The 18,014-nt window shown below is 37.8% G+C and overlaps 1 protein-coding gene across 2 annotated transcripts in view; it reads right to left on the bottom strand.

The window, feature by feature from the left end:
- MSRA (methionine sulfoxide reductase A) overlaps positions 1-18,014 on the bottom strand; it is a 292,761-nt gene that overhangs the window by 109,127 nt on the left and 165,620 nt on the right. For both annotated transcript variants that reach the window (XM_075750377.1, XM_075750378.1), the window contains one exon: positions 6,194-6,298. In XM_075750377.1, coding sequence (XP_075606492.1) covers positions 6,194-6,298 — 105 coding nt within the window. The remainder of the gene's footprint in view (positions 1-6,193; positions 6,299-18,014) is intronic.

Here is an 18,014-nt window from a genome sequence, read left to right as displayed (position 1 = left end):
AAGAACCTGAAGGCAATAGAAGACAATGTCTCCTATCAAACAACTCACATAGTGCATATTTCCATTGTTGAGTATTCAGTCCTGCATGAACCAATATACATTTATCTTTATTGGGTCTCAGCATATTGATTTCCATGGCTTTTTTAATTTATCAACACAGAGCTGTGTTTTATTCGTTTCCTCCAAGAGCCTCCTAGCAATGTCTTTACCACAGATTTAATTAGCATCCTCTTCACTATATCCTCCAAGTCATTAATGAAAATATTGAAGAGTATTGGACCAAGAATGGCTCCCTGAGGGGTCGGTAATTCTATTTTGAATATATTTAATATGTCTGGTGACAATAGATTTTGTATTTCTACCGTTTTTTGTTACACCTTGTAATAATGCTGAAACCATCAGGACTCTTAATAACATTTGAAATACAAGACAAAGGTGCTCTGTGCTTTAATCTGAGACATGCAAATTTCATTCAAATAATAAAGGGAAGAGAGTTACAGAAATGTAAAGAAAAAAATCAGAAATGGTTATATTTTACATGGAGAGATTACTTTTTTCTCTTTAATCTCTAAATGAAGTTACAGGCCTGTAGCAGAATACATAATGCTGGTTTAGGGTCGCTGCAGCGTTTTTTATGTGTACAGCTGTTCTTCCACTGGTATAAGTAGACACATCTGCTCATTAGCAATACAATGTCATTTCTAGTGTCTAATTTTAATTATTTGCAGATGATAGATTCCTTATGCAATGTCTAAAAAAAGTACAGTCCTTCAAAACTGGTGAGAAATAAATATACCCTCTGCAACTAAAATGGGTCAGCACAATGAAAAACAGATATTAATCTGGAGAACTCATGTATCAGCACTAAGGCTAAATGCCAAACTGTTTGGAAGGTCACATGGAGGAGAAACGGCTCATACATCTCTTCTTTATCGTGGATACACAAGACATATAGACCAAGAGATGTTCTGAATGAATCTGGCAGGTGATGAGTTTGTTGTAGTGCAGATGGTCCTCAACTGCTGGAAAAATATCAGTTCTGCTTACATTTCCTGTACAAACACAGGCAAGATAAGGACTTCTTCATGACAGAAAGGAGGAATGAGATTACTTACCAGTAACTTTGGTTCTTTGTATACTCACACTCAAAGAATCAGTAAGGCTAGAAGAAAATTTCCAGAAGCTCCTGGGTAGTGGTGGCCACAGGTGCCTTTGCCCTTCACCCCATAGTCAGAGGGTGGCCAAAACTATGGAGTCCTGGCTTCCTCTGAGATCCTTCCTCTAATTCAAAAATCCAAGCAGAAAGGCAGAAGAAGCAATGAAAAAGGATGGGATTTGTGTACAACAGGGGCTCACCCCAGAGAACTGTAATTGTACCTAATTTCTAGTGGGCTGGGAAGGATGAGGTCCTCTTGACAAACATGGGGAGCAGAACTACCAAAACAAGCATCCATTTTCGATTGTATTCAAGAAAGAAAAGAGCTAAAGGAGGCAAGTGGATTTTTCATTTGCCTCAAACATGTTTTAGAGAGAAATAAATAGTATTTGTTTTGTTTTCTGCTTGTCTTCTGTGCAGCCATCGAAAGCAACAAGGCGCCTTTCTTTAAAGTTGCCTTGGACTGGGCTGAAATCTCTGACGCGTGTAGGACTTCAACCACACACAGGGTCAGGATAATTATGAACAGTAATATGCTTTACAGGAATCACATTTGCACCATGACAGACGCCCCTGATATCAGATAGGTTTTTCCAAAAGGTTTGAAGAAATAGTTTCCGACACCCCACGAAGAGTGGCCAAACTTTCTGATCAGATAAAATACGACATCTTTTTCCGTGAACATAAGCACAGCTGGGTTTCACGATTGGCTGACACACTATAGGACAGTGCTAATGCCAGAAGGGTGGTCCCACTAGCTCTCATGCTCCTGGCAATAAAATTTTCCTGGCTGAAAATTACATTTCTCTTCAATTCATGCAGGGTTAATTTTCAGCTTGTTCAGAGAACTTTGTGATTGCCAGTATCAACGCAAAGAAAGCGATTGTATCCTGCAGACGGGTCAGGGAGAGAGAAGAAAATTGCCCTTTTCCATAAAAGTTAAGTCAAAGATTAGCTTACAGCAATCGTGAAACTACAGGCTGAGGCACAGCACAGACAAACTTATGGTCTGAAAGTCCACGTCCCTCTAGACACACAGCATGGAGGTGCCAGCAGAACCATCGTCAGGGTCCAATTTGAAGGAGATGGTCAGGTTTATGTCTTAAAAATCTGGCAGGCTCTGAGGGTGGCCTTGTAGCGCAAAACCAGGACAATACAGAATCTGCCCTACACCTCTATAAACTTTAGAAAATTAAAATTACGTACAAAGTGAATAGCCGTAAGATCCTTTTGCCATATTTTAAGCCTATCACATTCACTCTCTTCTTCTGTATCAGTGGCAAAAAAGCAACCACCTCAAGCACTTATAGAGCTATACAGAGCAATCCTCTTATAGATAAGATCATTCCTAGGAGAGAAGGAATGCTGATCTGTGCATTAGAGGCTGAACAGAGATGACAACCATATGTCACTTGGCAGAAGTCAGGGGTTGGTTTGTTGCTTTTTCAGTATCCCAAATGTAATGAATTATAAAATAGAGCCTAAATTAATAGTCAAGGAGGACTTTATCAGGGCCCCACACTTAGGAGATGCTCATTTGGGAGAATCTCTTTCAACTCATAGACTGTTTGACTTGATCAAAGGTTCTTGCTTTTCAATAGGCTTCTGTATAATACTCAGACTCAAGAGCTTCATGAAACAAGACCCAGACTGCCTCCCAGAGAAAATTCGAATCCCAGTGAGATGTCAGTCTCATCTTGAAGGCAGGAGGTCCAACTGTTTGGAAAGCAGAAACTTTTGAATATTAATACACTCATACAATAATGAATCATAAGACTGCCAGTCTGTACTCTTTAGCAACTTGGTACCATCTAGATTGATATTTGAAAGGTCTTTAACTGCAACAGAATGTACATATTTGATATTTAATGACATTAGAACAATTAGACAAGTCCATTATCTCTGCTGGGGGTAGAAGGGCTTAAATGGCATTAACCCAACTTCTGGAGAAAAGATAAGTCAGTGCCACAAACGAAGCCTTTATACTTTTGAGTGAGAGCTGTACTCAAGAAGTCCAGCATTCACTGGCTATATGAGACACTGAATTCATCCAAAGAGTGTGCTGAATTTCATGAATAAGAAATCTTCCTAATTGATCTGCTTAGTAAAAAACTTCTCTTTGACAGACTCCTGCATTCCCATAAGGCTGGCTAAATAAGACTTACAGTGCGCACACAGCTGAACCTCAGAAAGGAGAAAAAGATCATAGGTCAGAGAAATAACTCTCACTTTCAGTATCTTTACATAAAACCCTGTTTCCCATAGCAACCTGAAAGCAGGGAGTAGATACAAATCAAAGGAAAGAAACAATCTCAACTTAAAGATCTTCAACTGCTAACTGCTCAAACTTGAAAGGGTATATAAGCATCTCATCCCTATCTTACAAAACAAAGAAACTTGAAATTGGGACCTCGTGGTTTAGGTTTTCCTCAAATCAAGAAAGGTGGTAGAGATGTGATGAACTTTGCAAAGTTCTGGAACAGAGATTAGCGTTAAGCAACCATAAAAATACATAAGCAAAGTAACCTATCCAAGTCTGGGGTATGCAAAGTCTTCAGAGAAGACTGCCATCTTCTCTGTGGATAAAGTGATGCTCTCACTTTTGGCAAATTATTACAGAAGAACCATTTGGAAATTCTACTGAGCCAAGCTTAGCAAAAGGCTTAGGTATGTTTACACCAAGCACTGCAGTGCCACATAGATGCCTGAGACAGTTGTGAATGACTTGGGTATCTACACAGCTCAGAGTCATGTGGAGATATTAGCTCACATCCCAGAAGGAATACAGCCACATTAGCGTGGCTCTGTGCCCAGGCTAATTAGGTGATGTTTCCCCAGTTGCCAGAAATCAAAGAGTGAATCATGCATCTGCCAGCATCCAACCTTCTTCTGAAAGCACAGACTGGAAATATTTTGAACCTCAGTTATGTGAGAATGCAAGGTGAATATAAAGACATAATGTCACCATTTTTACTTTGTTTTAAGGCCAGAAGGAATCATAAATTCAGCTGATCTGACCTGTTATCACAACTACTACACTTCATCCACGTACCACTGTGAACTTCAGTCAGCCTAAAGCACTGAAGTCCTTTAGAGACTGACCTATTGTATGTGTGCCGCAGGCAGAGCCCAACCGTACGCTGTCAAAGCCAAGACTACAGACATGGCAGACGACTGATTAGGTGGTAGTTGCCCAGATTATTTCAGCAGAAATCCATTCCTCATGCTGCTCTGCAAGGTGAAGAACCCCATAGTCCTGCCCATTAGTTCCCAGCTCTGGCAATCAGGATGAATCCCAAAATGTGAGCAAGACACATGAGCCAATTATCTAGAAATAGTATTCTCTGCTATATCAAAAAAACCAGCCCATTACAAAGAAGCCAGCCTCTGGTGATGGCCAATCTCTGACAATCCAAAGAAAATAGAAGAAAAAAAGACCTAAAACCAACCACTGGTAGGATAGAAAAACTCCTTCCTGACCCCTATGAGCAAACCGCAAAGGCCCTGAAGCATGATTTGAAGATGGTCTTAATGCAGAGCTGCAAATATTTCAAGGATGGTGCAGACAAATTGCTCTGACACAACTATAAGGGAAGGAGTTGAGAAGGAAGGCTCATAAATCAACAGATCCCAGTATAGGCCACCACATTTGACACACAGACATAGAATTTCTTCTCATGACTTGAATCAAGCACCTCTTTTAAAATGATAAACGATCTCATCTTAAAGACTGAAAAGGATGGTGATGGAAAAAGACTCCAATGTTTAATTACACGGAGAGCTGTGAAACTATTTTATTCCGAGGTGGAACTTTTCAAACTTTAGCTTCCAGCTACTGGAACTTGTTATGGCTTACCAGTGGTTGGGTTGTCAACCTCACTGTGAGGTATCTGCTCCTTACGTAAGTACCTGTAAAGTTTACTTGATCATAGTGTTATGTCTCTTCAACTAGTTGAACACGTTTATTCCCAGCACCAGGCCAGTTTTCTAGGCTCTAAATCCTTTTTCTGTCCCTCCTTTGAATCCCCAGCCATATCTCTGTATAATTTCTGGTACGTACACAGAGAAACTGCACTAAGTGTTCTGAGATTTTACTGACTCTGCACACAGAAAATAGCTTTCATGCTCCTGACTAAGACTTCCCTTTTCATATAAGCAGGAGTTGCAACAGCCGTTTTTGTCTTTGCATTGTGGTCTGGGATCACTGGAAGACACTTATCCACAATAACCCCTGGATCTTTCCCAGAGTTACTTTTTCCCGGGATGGTATCACATTTTGAAGGTATCATCTGCATTTTTTGTTCCCAGATGTAGTAACAAGTGTCATAATTATGATAGCTGTTAAAATATTGAAATGAGTTACTGTGTGTAACATTTCTGGGAAATGGTAGAAAGGATGATGTTTATTGAAACTATATAAACATGTAAAATGTTTTCTCAACACAGTTTCCCATTTATGTTTGCACAGATGTGTGTAATGTCATCACGAAGACTCTTCCAAGAAAGATATATTAAATCAAATGGTTCGAATAAGGTAAATAGCTAGAATGCTCTACTTTCGCCTCTACACACCATCTCTTACCTCTTTTTGTTTCCTTTTTCAAATCATAAAAGATATTCACTGCCATTGAAAAATATAAAAAACAAACAAAAATTTTTATGAAGGATAAAGGTCCTTGGCACAAATAAAATGACCAGCTCTGAAGCTGCGAAGAAATATGCTTTAATTTAAGAGACAAAAGATAGCATTACAGAAGAAATTGTCATAATCAAGATTAAAAAAAAAAAATTCTATTGTCTACTGTGCCTCTCTGTGGGAATTTTCCCAGCACAGACAGCTGTAAAGGAGGAGGGGTATTGTGAGTTTCTGTACTCTCATTCTCTCGCTCCCTCTCTTTCTCTGTCAATAAATGTCTGCAATCATATTCTTGAGCTCCAGTGTGATTTCAAGGTTCATCTCTTCCATGCAGCTCAAACACTAATTATCCCAGCTGTAATTAGTAAGATAATTAAATACTGGCTCACTCATCACTCTACCTTGTGTCGGGTCATGATTCTCCCAGAAGACCTTGAGCAGTTTCTCAAAGCTGATGTTTTCTGGCTGATATACTACTCGTACAGCCTCTGTGTGGCCAGTTTTACCTTAAAAGACAAAATAAAATCAGACATTATTAGTGACAATTAGCTAGAGCATATCTACGTTTTTTATATCTCAGATTCAAATCACAATCCTTTCTTTTCCTTTTTATTCCTAAAGGTGTTTTGATTTACCACCATTTACACTTAAGCCTTTTTATACAATATTTTATATATGTGTCAGCTCTAAGATGTCTGCTAGTTTGGACAAAGCCATCATGAAATAAACTATCCAGAGAGGCAATAAGGTAAGACAGTGATATTATTACAGTAGTTTGTCAGCTTACAGGAAAAATGAATTAAATTAAATTTTAAAAAAATGAATAGCTCTTAAATATTTATACCTGACAACTAGTAAAATATTTCAAAATATTCTAAATACAACATTAAAATATGAGAACTTGTATGTCTAAGTTGTCTTGACAGTATAAAACTGGGCTTTATTTCCATGAGGTAAGATATGGATAAAATAATTGATTATAAAAACAAATTTCAAGGGTGTGTTTACACAAGATCACACAAATAATTTCAAACTATTTCACATCATCCAAACCACTGATGCCAAATGGCTTCAAAAAGAGTCAAAGAGAGCCTGACTGAACTTTATGACAGCAGATAAAGTTCAAGGAAGATTAGCAGGGGTTATAGCACATTAAAACATATTATTCCTGTTTTTCAGTTACATTATGGGCACAATTTTTTCACTCCTTATGTGTATAATCACTCACAATATTATTAAGAGACCCAGCTTCACAAAATGTAAAGGATCTGGCCACATAATTCATTTCAAATGTAACCAAAAGATTGATGAGTTCTCAAACACCTCAGGGTGAAAGTCCATTGCACTGAATGCTAAACAAGCATTTTATACTTCATACTTTATAAATATTATATATCTTACAATTTATAAATGTAGGCATACTTGTTGTGATAATGTATGCATAGATGGGGAAAAAATATCCTATTCTTCAGTTAATTCATAATAAGTAAATAGTAAAAAAAGTAAACTGGACAGAGATCTGCCTTTTGATGGGGATGCAATAAGCTCCTTGATCACACTAGTTCAGGTTTTTATTTCATTTATACCAGCATAAACTTCAGATTTACTCAATAGAATTGTTGAATTTCACGCAGCGCAACAACCAGCTTAATCTGACCCAGTGATGGGTTGTGAATTAGCTGTCACTAAACCAGAAAAATCAGAGACGAAGAGTAACAACAGAGGAGTGTTCTATAGAAACACTAATTCAGAACTAAGAGAAATTTGAATTTAAAAAAAAAAAAAAAAAGAAACTAGAAAGAAACAAAAAGGACGCTAGGATGTATTAAAGAGACAGAACAGGGAAAAGTATGACAGCATTACATCAGTTAATGGGGCACCTGAAATGAAGAAAACCTAAATGAGGCACAGAGGGGTGAGCTAGCTGTTAACAGAGATTTAAAAGACTGGGACTAAATTTAGTCTAGAAAGCAGAGGAGTAAAAGGGGACACATCTGGGATATCTGTAATGAACATTTTGATAAAATCAAATTCCTTCCTACCTGGTATGCTTCACACTACAACAAAGATATGCTCACTGAGATTAAAAGACAAAAATACACAAGTTTGGTGTAACCTGTAGCTAAAGCCATGTCACCCTGTCCACCAGGGTACTGTCCAGGCAGACGATGGCCCGATTCCTCTGCCACATGCACTACGCCTCTTGAAGTCCATGGAAGCAACTCATTAGCCAAAGCCAAATTCTGAGGATAGGTTAGCAGAAAGGGATCATGCATTTAGTGGAATAAAAATACAAGTCAGAGATAATTGGTTTAAGAAAAAAGTGAAATGGTCTTTCTATATTATGGCATGAGCTGATGGTCAGCTTAGGTCAGGGATGGAATTTATTCCAGATTTGATAGTTTAATATGTATTATCAGTGAAAACAATGGGGTTTGCATTAGCTGAAGCCCAGGTCAGGACTTTTGTTGCTGCTTGAGATAAAGAAGGAGAGCAGACAGTGATTTGTCCAGCTCTCACAAGCCTACATTGTATAACTAAAAAGAGATTAAGGAGTGGCTTCTGACTTCAATTTTTTTTTTTTTTGTAAGCCAATGTGAAGCTTATGAAAGGTTCTTATCACTCAGGAGCAAATTGCTTGTCTAAGATGACTAGCTTTAGATCACAAGAGAGTTTCTTAAAGAACTTCAAAACAACAGAGGCATTACCTTTCCTCTCAATTGAAGCAGCAATTACATCTTGTCAACACTGTCTGCTCTGACTAATCCAGAAGTTCAAAGAATCAGCTTTCTTCTTTTCCTCTGAATAAGGAAATAATGGTGCTACTCTGAGAACTATAGCCTGACCTCGAGAAAAAAAATCCTCAGATGTGTGGCTAACAGACTGTTAGAAGCTAGAGCATATTTAAAATCAATATTCATCCTCAGAGGAAAAGCGAGGAGGTAATGCTGCTGGTCCTATCAGATTCACCTCTAATTTTCCTCAAAGCCTTTCCACAATCTAGTGGATTTTCTTTCACGATATGATGTGGCTATTTCTACTAAGAACAATCTTAATCATTTGTGGTGAGCACTCCTACTTCCAAACAATTTTAGTGGAAGCCATACCAATCAACTGGGTACACGTGAGCAAATAGACAGGTAAAAGGCTCCATGTGGGACAGATTAACCACAGAATTTCCTAGCAGAAGCACAGAGAGAAAACAGCATCAGGGGACAGGAAAAGAAAAAGCGCAATCTCTCCACAGGTGCAATACGTCCCACAAAAAGGAATCAAAAGATACCACGAGGTTACCCCAAGTAGCATGCGGAAACTACCAGCTCATCGGTGCCAAATATGACTCGGCTGCAGCCAAAGTGGCAAAAGGGAACTTAAATTGGGTTCTCCCTGTTGATCTTATTTCACTTTTCGCATTAGGCTTAAGTTTGACAATGAAAACAGAATAATCACGTTTCAGTTTGGGTTTCACACATTTGGTTTGCACTACAACGCCAAAAGAACAGAGCAGGCATCAAACGAGCCAACCACTCCTCTGTGTTGGAAAAAACATCATTGAAATATTTCTAATCAAATCTTTTCTGTAAGATTTCTTAAAAAGGAGAGGCAGTAATCAAAGAGAAACAATAAACCCACTTGTTCTCAAAAAAAGCTGCGTGTCTTTTAACAAGAAATTTAACAGGCTAACACTGAGCAGCTGAAACGGTTTAAAATGATCAGTGATAGTCTATTCTTCCAGTGACACTCAGCTCTTCACCTTAGTGCCTCCTTCAGAATTTCTCAGGAAAGGTCCATTTATATTAAGTCAGAGTCATGGTGTCCTTGGTTCACCTGTTGCTTTTAATTAGCTGATCTTTAATATCCCATGGTAAAAGCATGCTTCACTTTAAGTTACAAAAGTTTTAACAAGTATGAACATTTCTAGAAGTCTTCTCCCCAAAAAAGCTCAGTATGTGAACCATGTTTTTTAAATAATGTATTGAATCGCTAAATATAATTTCATTTGCTGTTAACTGTGCAAATAGAAATCCTTTATTTATAGGTGCCATTATCGGATTTCCAGTTATGGTGCTCAGTTCTCCTTCAGCTTTAGAAGGAGCTTAGCCATTGAAGAACCTCGCTGCAGATGATAAGACTTTATTACACCGTGGCAGAGAGGGCTGTGTGCCAACAGCAGATTGTCTGTTTATCCTATATCCATTTCCCACTTAGAAAACATAGCCACTCTCAGAGGATTAGCTACAGTGAGCTCTTTCAGTGGGGATTCAAACTCTGGCAAAAATGTTCCTGTAAAGAGCAACAGAAAAAGACATCTGAGTGACACTTCAGTGCTCCTTTTCAATTTTTTTCTTCCTAATAGTGTTTAGATTTTCACCTTCTTAATCATCTCCCAGGTGAGTGCCCAAGCCGATGGATTATAGAAGCGAACTCATTCTTTTTAACTTGCTGTATCCAGTAAGCATTTAATTATTTCCTGCAAAGTGGAACAACTTCAAAGGGCTGGTTTGAGAGCACCTTACCTGTGAATACCCAGCCACCCAGCAACTATGTGACACGTGGGCTTCATCTCTATCTAGTCCAGCCCTGGGTGAATTAAATTATAAAATTCAAGCAACGCTGAAACTATTCCCTCCGCCCCACTTTAATAAAAGAGGACTTGCCTCTCTTTACCCGCTGGGCCTGAATCTAGGAAATGTCTAAATATAACGTAAAGAAATGGGTGGCACATCTTTAGCTGATGCACATTTCAGTGCTTATTGATTTTGGAGCTAAACCAATTTGTGCTAGCTAAAGCCTAGGCCCTAGTGAATATGCAAAGTATTCCATGAAAAAGGAGTAGGTCTTTTGAGCATCTGTTTCTCCAAACTAGGCTGGGAATTTTTATTATGTTGTAATTATCGCTAATAAAATTTACAGTTTCTTCCAAAACAGCAACGTGTTAAACTAACAAACAAGGGGTTCAACACTAACACACTGAGAACCCACACCGTGGGGATCTACTTAACTGCTACCTTTTCACTTTCAAAGTAACAAAATAACTGCGGATTGATAGTTTTTTTAAGAAGGGGTCATTATGATAATTTTGACTGCCTGCCTGACACAGATGACAGAATTTCACTGGAGCCGGCCCATATTTTGTACTTAGAAAAGTAACAGCTCTTGACTCAAAGAACCGAATGGACAGAAAATCCACCAAAAGTCAAGGTAACTTCATCGAGTGGTTAGTACCTCTCACTTTTAAAACAAACAAAGAAGAAAAACAAAGACAACAAACATTTTATTTATTACCTGAGTTTGTTTATTTACATATCTTTCTGTGCAGTCAAAGACTACTAGGAAGTCATCCCTTATCTTTTTTTCTGAATATTTTAAGTGAATCAATAGAATCATAGAATCATTCAGGTTGGAAAAGACCTTTAAGATCATCAAGTCCAACCATTAACCTCACACTGCCAGTCCAACCACTAAACCATGTCCCCAAGCACCACATCTACACAGCTTTTAAATCCCTCCAGGGATGGTGACTCCACCACTTCCCTGGGCAGCATGTTCCAGTGATTGACAACCCTTTGGGGGAAGACATTTTTCCCAATCTTCAATCTAAACCTCCCCTGGCACAACTTGAGGCCATTTCCACTTGTCCTATCACTTGTTACTTGGGAGAAGAGACCAACATCCTCTCAGGTAGTTGCAGAGAGCGATCAGGTCTCCCCTCAGCCTCCTGTTCTCCAGGCTCAACACCCCAAGTTCCCTCAGCTGCTCCCACCAGACTTGTGCTCCAGACCCTTCACCACTTCATTGCCCTTCTCTGGACACACTCCAGCACCTCAATGTCCTTCTTGTAGTGAGGGGCCCAAAACCGAACACAGTATTCGAGGTGTGACCTCACCAGAGCCGAATACAGGGGGACAATCACTGCCATGATCCTGCTGGCCACACTATTCCTGATACAATACAATCTTTCTAATTAATCTGTTGTACAATCATTTTTTATTATTATTATTTTTGAGAACATAAGAATGTACTAGTTCAGACCGCCAGCCTCTCTCTGGCCATGGCCATAAACAGATGTACAGGGAAGGATTGAAAAAGCATATGTGGTATCTCTACTACACTATGTGTGAAGGACCAGCTGCCTTCACCTGAACTTGGCTCCCACTGGCTTCTTCTGAGAGCCCCTCATAGTTATGTTTGCAGAGATGGTGAGCAGCCCGTCCCTATGCATTCCTCTCCTGCAACTCATCGTTTCTGGACTACTTTTCAGTTTTTCAGGGTGATTTTCCCACTGTTGGGAAGAAACTGTAAAATATATTCAGGCATACAATGGCACTAACATGCGGCTACTCTTTTTTTACTTTCTTCTTTATATTTCCAATAACTTTAATGACTTTGTTAGCATTGAACTAGGAGATAATGTTTGGTTTATTATCCACTGTGAATTTCTGCTTTAGAAAATATAATGCTTTACCTTCTCAGTGTGATCCATGCTCTTTTAGACAGTTGTATTAAAATATGTCAATCTTATACAGCAAGAAGCCAATTTATCACTGTCGGCCAGCCAATCTTGCAGTTGTTAATCAAAATACAGTTTTCCATATGTTCTAGAAACTTCTGCCTGGACCACAGGAAATCATGTCTCTTCTAGTGCCTACAGAAAGTAACATAACCAGTAGCTATAATGTGGTGCATACATCTAAAGAAGGAATTTTCTCACATTTTATTTATTTTTTTATAGTAGAGGACAGATTAATTATACAGTAAATGAAAATTTTAAAAGATATGAAAATTGCTGATAGAGCAATGAACTGCTATAAAATGCATTTGTCGTGACTGTTAGAATCACTTCGGTTTTTTACCCCATCAAATCAAAAATAGGAGAATAGGTGACAGGGAAAAATGGGGTAGCAAGTGCTGTTATTGATAATTTTTTCACAGAAATTGAGTCACATTTTTCAGTAAAACTAGCTGAATTAATTTAAAATAAAGGAGATTAAATTTGCACAAAGAGTATTGCTTTTTTCTAAAAATCTGCAAAACAAAACTACTAAATGAACCTGATTTTTATTTGTGAGTATTGAAAATGTATATGGCATAGCTATAAAAAGTTCCTTCTTTTGTTTGCTAAAATCCCATGTATTCTTTAGCAGCAAATCGGTTTTGATAATCAGACACTGAACAGAATATCTGAAAGCAAGACCACTACTACTGACACTTTTTCTATTCTTATTTTTAAAGTAGCTGTACATTGAAGAACACATAAAAGGACAAAAAAAAAAAAAAAAAAAAACACCCCCCCCCAAAAAAAAAAAAAGCAAACCCAAAACCAAACCAATTGTATAGCCTATAGGATAAAAGGAGACATCAAAATTTGTTCACTGGTTATGTCTTCATTAGGCTGAATGTGCACACTACAAGCACTTCAGGAGGCATTACTTTGGGCTCACTCTGGACTGAGTGCTTTTCACAGTTGCGGTGCTCTTAAAGAGTATATTCTGATTTAACTTAACTGAAAAGGATTCTCAGGTTCAAAAAATATCCCAGTGGTTTCTTGCAGATGTCAGTGGAAAACTTCTTTAGCATTTGTAGTGGGACAAATGTCTGTGTCCTAGGCAAATCAGTCTGGTTGCGATAGGTGAGATGGGATACCTCTGTTTTGAGTTGTGTTGCTTTGCAAGCCAAGGTGCAGCAGAGATGACTGAGCTGGCTGAACCACATCATCTTACGGATTAGTCTGACATTGCTCCTGGACAATACAATAGACTATCTCATGTGGCATTCAACTGAAGAAAAAATGTTGAAGACAGGCAGGGACACTCTCCACTAGACCACGTTGCCCAAAGCCTCATCCAACCTGGTCTTAAACACTTCCAGGGATGGGGCATCCACAACCTAAATATACCTAATATAGGTCTTGTCAGCCAAACTCGATTTCATTCTCTCATGAAATTACAAGTCTAGTTGTAATAAATGTAGGATGTAATAGCATGGATGTAATAGACTTGGACTTTATTAATGCATTTGACTTATTACTTCATGACAGTCTGATTAAAAAATTAGCACTATACAATATCAATAGTGCACATGTTAAATGGCTTAAGAATTGTCTAAATGATGGTTCTAAAAAAATTGTCTAAAGGGAACCAGCACTGAATGGCAGCATTTTTTTCTGTCCTCTCCAGGGATTGGTACAAAGTCTGTTGCTGTTAAAGTCTTGCATCAGTAATTTTAAAGAAATAAAAAGTCTCAACTTACAGAATCTGTGGGTAACTCAGATGAGAAGGGTGACAGGATAGTCTTATAAAGTGTAATACTTGCTGCGCTGGGCTCGTTCAATCAAAAATGAATTAAAATGTATTAAAAACAGTCATACATAAAATCTCTACATAAGGGAACAAGTGACACACACCATACCTGCAAATGGGGAACAATCTCTGAGGAAAGTGCAAGGGTGGCATTAGACAAGAAGGTAAATACAGAATTTCATTGCTATATTGCAATAAAATGGGAGAGTGACTGAATTGGGATGCCTAAGTAAAAACGAGGTTGGTAGGAACAGCATTGGCGAGATCAATCCTGACATTAAGTAGATCCTCAAAAATAGTTTCAGTGACAGCCACAAAGAGCATGATACGTTTAGCCTTTCAAAATGAAAACCCGGAGGTTTTTAATTAACGGATATAAGCATCTTCTCAGGAAGAGAATGACTAAGTGCAAAAGGAGTCTTTGAACAAGCAATGAAAAGGCATATCAAGAGCCAGTGGTAGGAATGGAAACCTGGGAAATTCAGATGGAAAAGTAGGCACATATTTCAGATACTGAAGTCGGTTATCTGCTACAAAACACTATGTGGCTCAACTACACCGTTGGATCATTCAGTGTTCCCATAAACCTACGTTCTATAAACCAAGGGAAGGGGTTGATTCTTCATCTCCTGATGTTTTCAAATCAAATCAGATTTCCTTCTGGGAGAGACACTTCAGACAAATACCAGTTAAAGGAAAAAGTTATAGGGCTTAATAAAATAGTATCTGGATGAAACATAATGACCTATGGTATAAAAGATGTCAAATTAAATAATGCAGTAAGCCCTTACCAGCCTTAAATGCTGTGTGAATATATGAGTGAATTGCCCCTCTTTTTCCTTTGTTCACTTAGCTTTAACAAAGCCTTTCTATCCCAAACACTGTTATCTGTACAAAGAGTTGGGACTTTTATATTATCTTCTTTTCATCATGGTTGATGAGGTAGACTCTAACCTAACTACAATTTCTATATGATCTTTATAAAGGTCAGTTAAAATCTTTCAGTTACAGTGTTGGGAACAGAAAGACACCACATAGCCACATTGACAAAGTTCTCATTTAACAGCCCAAATTTAACCCTAAACTTACACATCAGATGGTTGGAGCCTTTACATGCCCATAAATTGTGTTTACGGACAAACCGGTTATACTTGGCACCAAGGAAATGCAATGCCAGGCTTGTAACATCCAGCCTGTGTGAATCTGAACATTAGATTAGGTGAATATAGAACAAAATAAGTGGTCACGCAAATGAGAAACGCTAGCTTTAAGTTAGGACGTATTAATTACAAAGTTAATTAATAACATGAAGGATTAAATAAAGAAAGGGTAACGGGAATCACAGAACCTTAGCCTCATAACTAACTGCAATCTTGTATTATTGACAGCATCTTACATTGCAGTGGAGCCAAGAATTAGGGCATAACTGGTTTATACTGCACGTTTTCTGTAAAAATGGCATGCTAAAATAACCATTGCTCTTACAAAAACTTTAAGCTTTGCTCTTGGAAACAAAAACATTTCTTGCAGACTTTCAAATACTGAAAAATCACAATGTAGCTCATGAAAAGGTCAAAAATGTGGTCAGATGAACACACAATGGTACAATGAAGATGCTGCACTGAAGACAGGTGGTTTTGAAAAATGTCACTGAATTTGTCACTTTCCTCGCTGGGACCAAAACGCTTAATAGCAGAAAGCATTACAAATCATTCCATTTTCTTCCCTAGACTAGGATCCAAGCTTTGGAAAAGTATAACAAAATACAATGTCCATCATTTTTTATTCCAAATATATTTATTTCCATGGCCTCAAATAAAGCACAAGAAAATCTACTACTTGTTCCAAAGCCTTCCTAAAGGCACAGTAACAGCACAATATACAGTTTTGATTTAACTTTATATTAACACTATATCTTTTGTTTATATGGTGTTTATAAGAGGACTGAAAATCCACAACACATTTATTATATTTTCCCCACTCATTTTATATGGAAGATAATACGAGAATTTTAGTTCATCACCTTCTACTTTGACATTCCTCAAAGTTGCTGCATTTCATGTGTGTATTTCTCTACACTGTATTAGATACTAAGCATATCAGTAATACAGAAAAAAACTCAAAATAAGGGAAGAAAGACTTTTTTTTTTTATACAGTCTCCTTAGGAAAAAGTATGTCCAAAGTCCATGACAAACCCGCTATCAAATGAATGCAAATATACTCTCCTGATGAAAATTATTCATATTACAGGAAGGATTTAGTGGTCCACAACACTAGATTCTGTGTTTGGGGAGAATTCAATCTCAAACTGCTGAACTTAGATTTCTATTGGATACTTTGGATTGAGTGAATTTAGTTTCCTCAGAAGAAAAAAAGGTCATTCAGAACTTAAGTCCTTGTATTCTGCAGTCCTACTCATTCGCTTCCCCTTGAATTAATTCCTTACCTGACATACTTGTGCCTAGTAGGTCAGATAAAAAAATGTTTATTAAAGAACCTAAGATGACTGCTGTAACAAAGCTGTGAGAAACTGAAATACCATAAAAGACTGTCTTTTAATCATATACATGCTTTTTTTTAAAATTATAAACAGATTGATTCATTGATTAGCATTATGTATACAGGTCATTCTTGAACAACATAAAAAAGGAGTATGGCAATAGAAGAGAACTGGGGACAGAATAAGACCTTGGGGCATCCAACTTCAACTCATTGCCCTTTGCTTAGGGAATAAGACCTGTATCAAACTGCAACTCAGATTTCAGCCATTAACTAAAGCACAAGATTTATTACCCCACCACATGACATTCCACACAGCTTTAGTCTGCTTCTGGTATCATCGATTTCTGCTTTCATACAGTTATGAATTTAGTAGCTCAGAAGATTGTTTCATTGCAAATCTCCTTTGAAAAATTAAATTAATGAAATTATGTTGACAATTTTTATCATAACAGATAAACACAGTGAATAAAGAGCTGCTCAGGAAATATATCCTGTTATCCATGGGCATGAAAAACTTTGAGGAAAAAAGATTAATACTATGTCACAGTTGCACCATGCCTTCATCCGAAAGACTTCAAAGTAGTTTCTAAATTTGGATTCCATTATCCCCATTTTGCAGAGCATAACCCACCAGCACATTGTGTTCTTCATCATTAATTTTCCATACATGCAACACAGTTTCTCTAAATACTACAAGCCCTGGCCTGACAGCATTTCTGTTCTTTTAAAACTCAAATGCAAAACCTTACCTAATATAAATATTTAGTGTGGGGCAAAGGGAAACAATACTACCATGCTTAGAAAATAAAGAAAATCAGTTTTTTCATATTGTGTGGAATATATATGGTGATGCAATTTTGACTTCAGGTAAGAATTTCATACTGTAATAATTTGGCTATACTACCTACTATTTCCAGAAAAAAATATCTTTTCTAACATGCTCAGTAAATCAGATGCTATCTTCAGCCGCATGAATTTAAGAACTAATTCAGTTGTGCCATGAAGGCATGTAGTTTATTTGAGATGGACCACATGGGTGAGGTGGCAGACTGCGATCATTTTAGAAATGGAATTGTGTATAATGACTAAATCCTGACTGAATTATAAAAATGCTGCCTCAGTTGCTGCCTTGGTGGGTGTGAAGTCAGACAAGGGCTTTAGGACTTGCGTCATGCCCTTCTCTTGCCAAAGACAACAGAGAGTCGTAATACCAACAGCTTCCAAAGTGAAGTTCCCTACGACAAGAAGATGACTGCAAAATGAGGGAAGATGGTTGACACATTGAAATTTTCCTCTAAAGAGCAGTGAATAAACCAAATATTAATACAATTGTCAAAAAGCTTTGAGACACAGAGAAACAAAGGACAAGTCTTTGAAGAGCAGGAACCTTCCGACCGCTGCATCTGCTAGGAATAGAGG

Source organism: Balearica regulorum, chromosome 3 (assembly GCF_011004875.1).
Source record: "Balearica regulorum gibbericeps isolate bBalReg1 chromosome 3, bBalReg1.pri, whole genome shotgun sequence".
Lineage (NCBI taxonomy): Eukaryota > Metazoa > Chordata > Aves > Gruiformes > Gruidae > Balearica > Balearica regulorum.
Note: the sequence above shows the minus strand (reverse complement) of the source record. Positions and strands in the feature narration are given on the sequence as shown.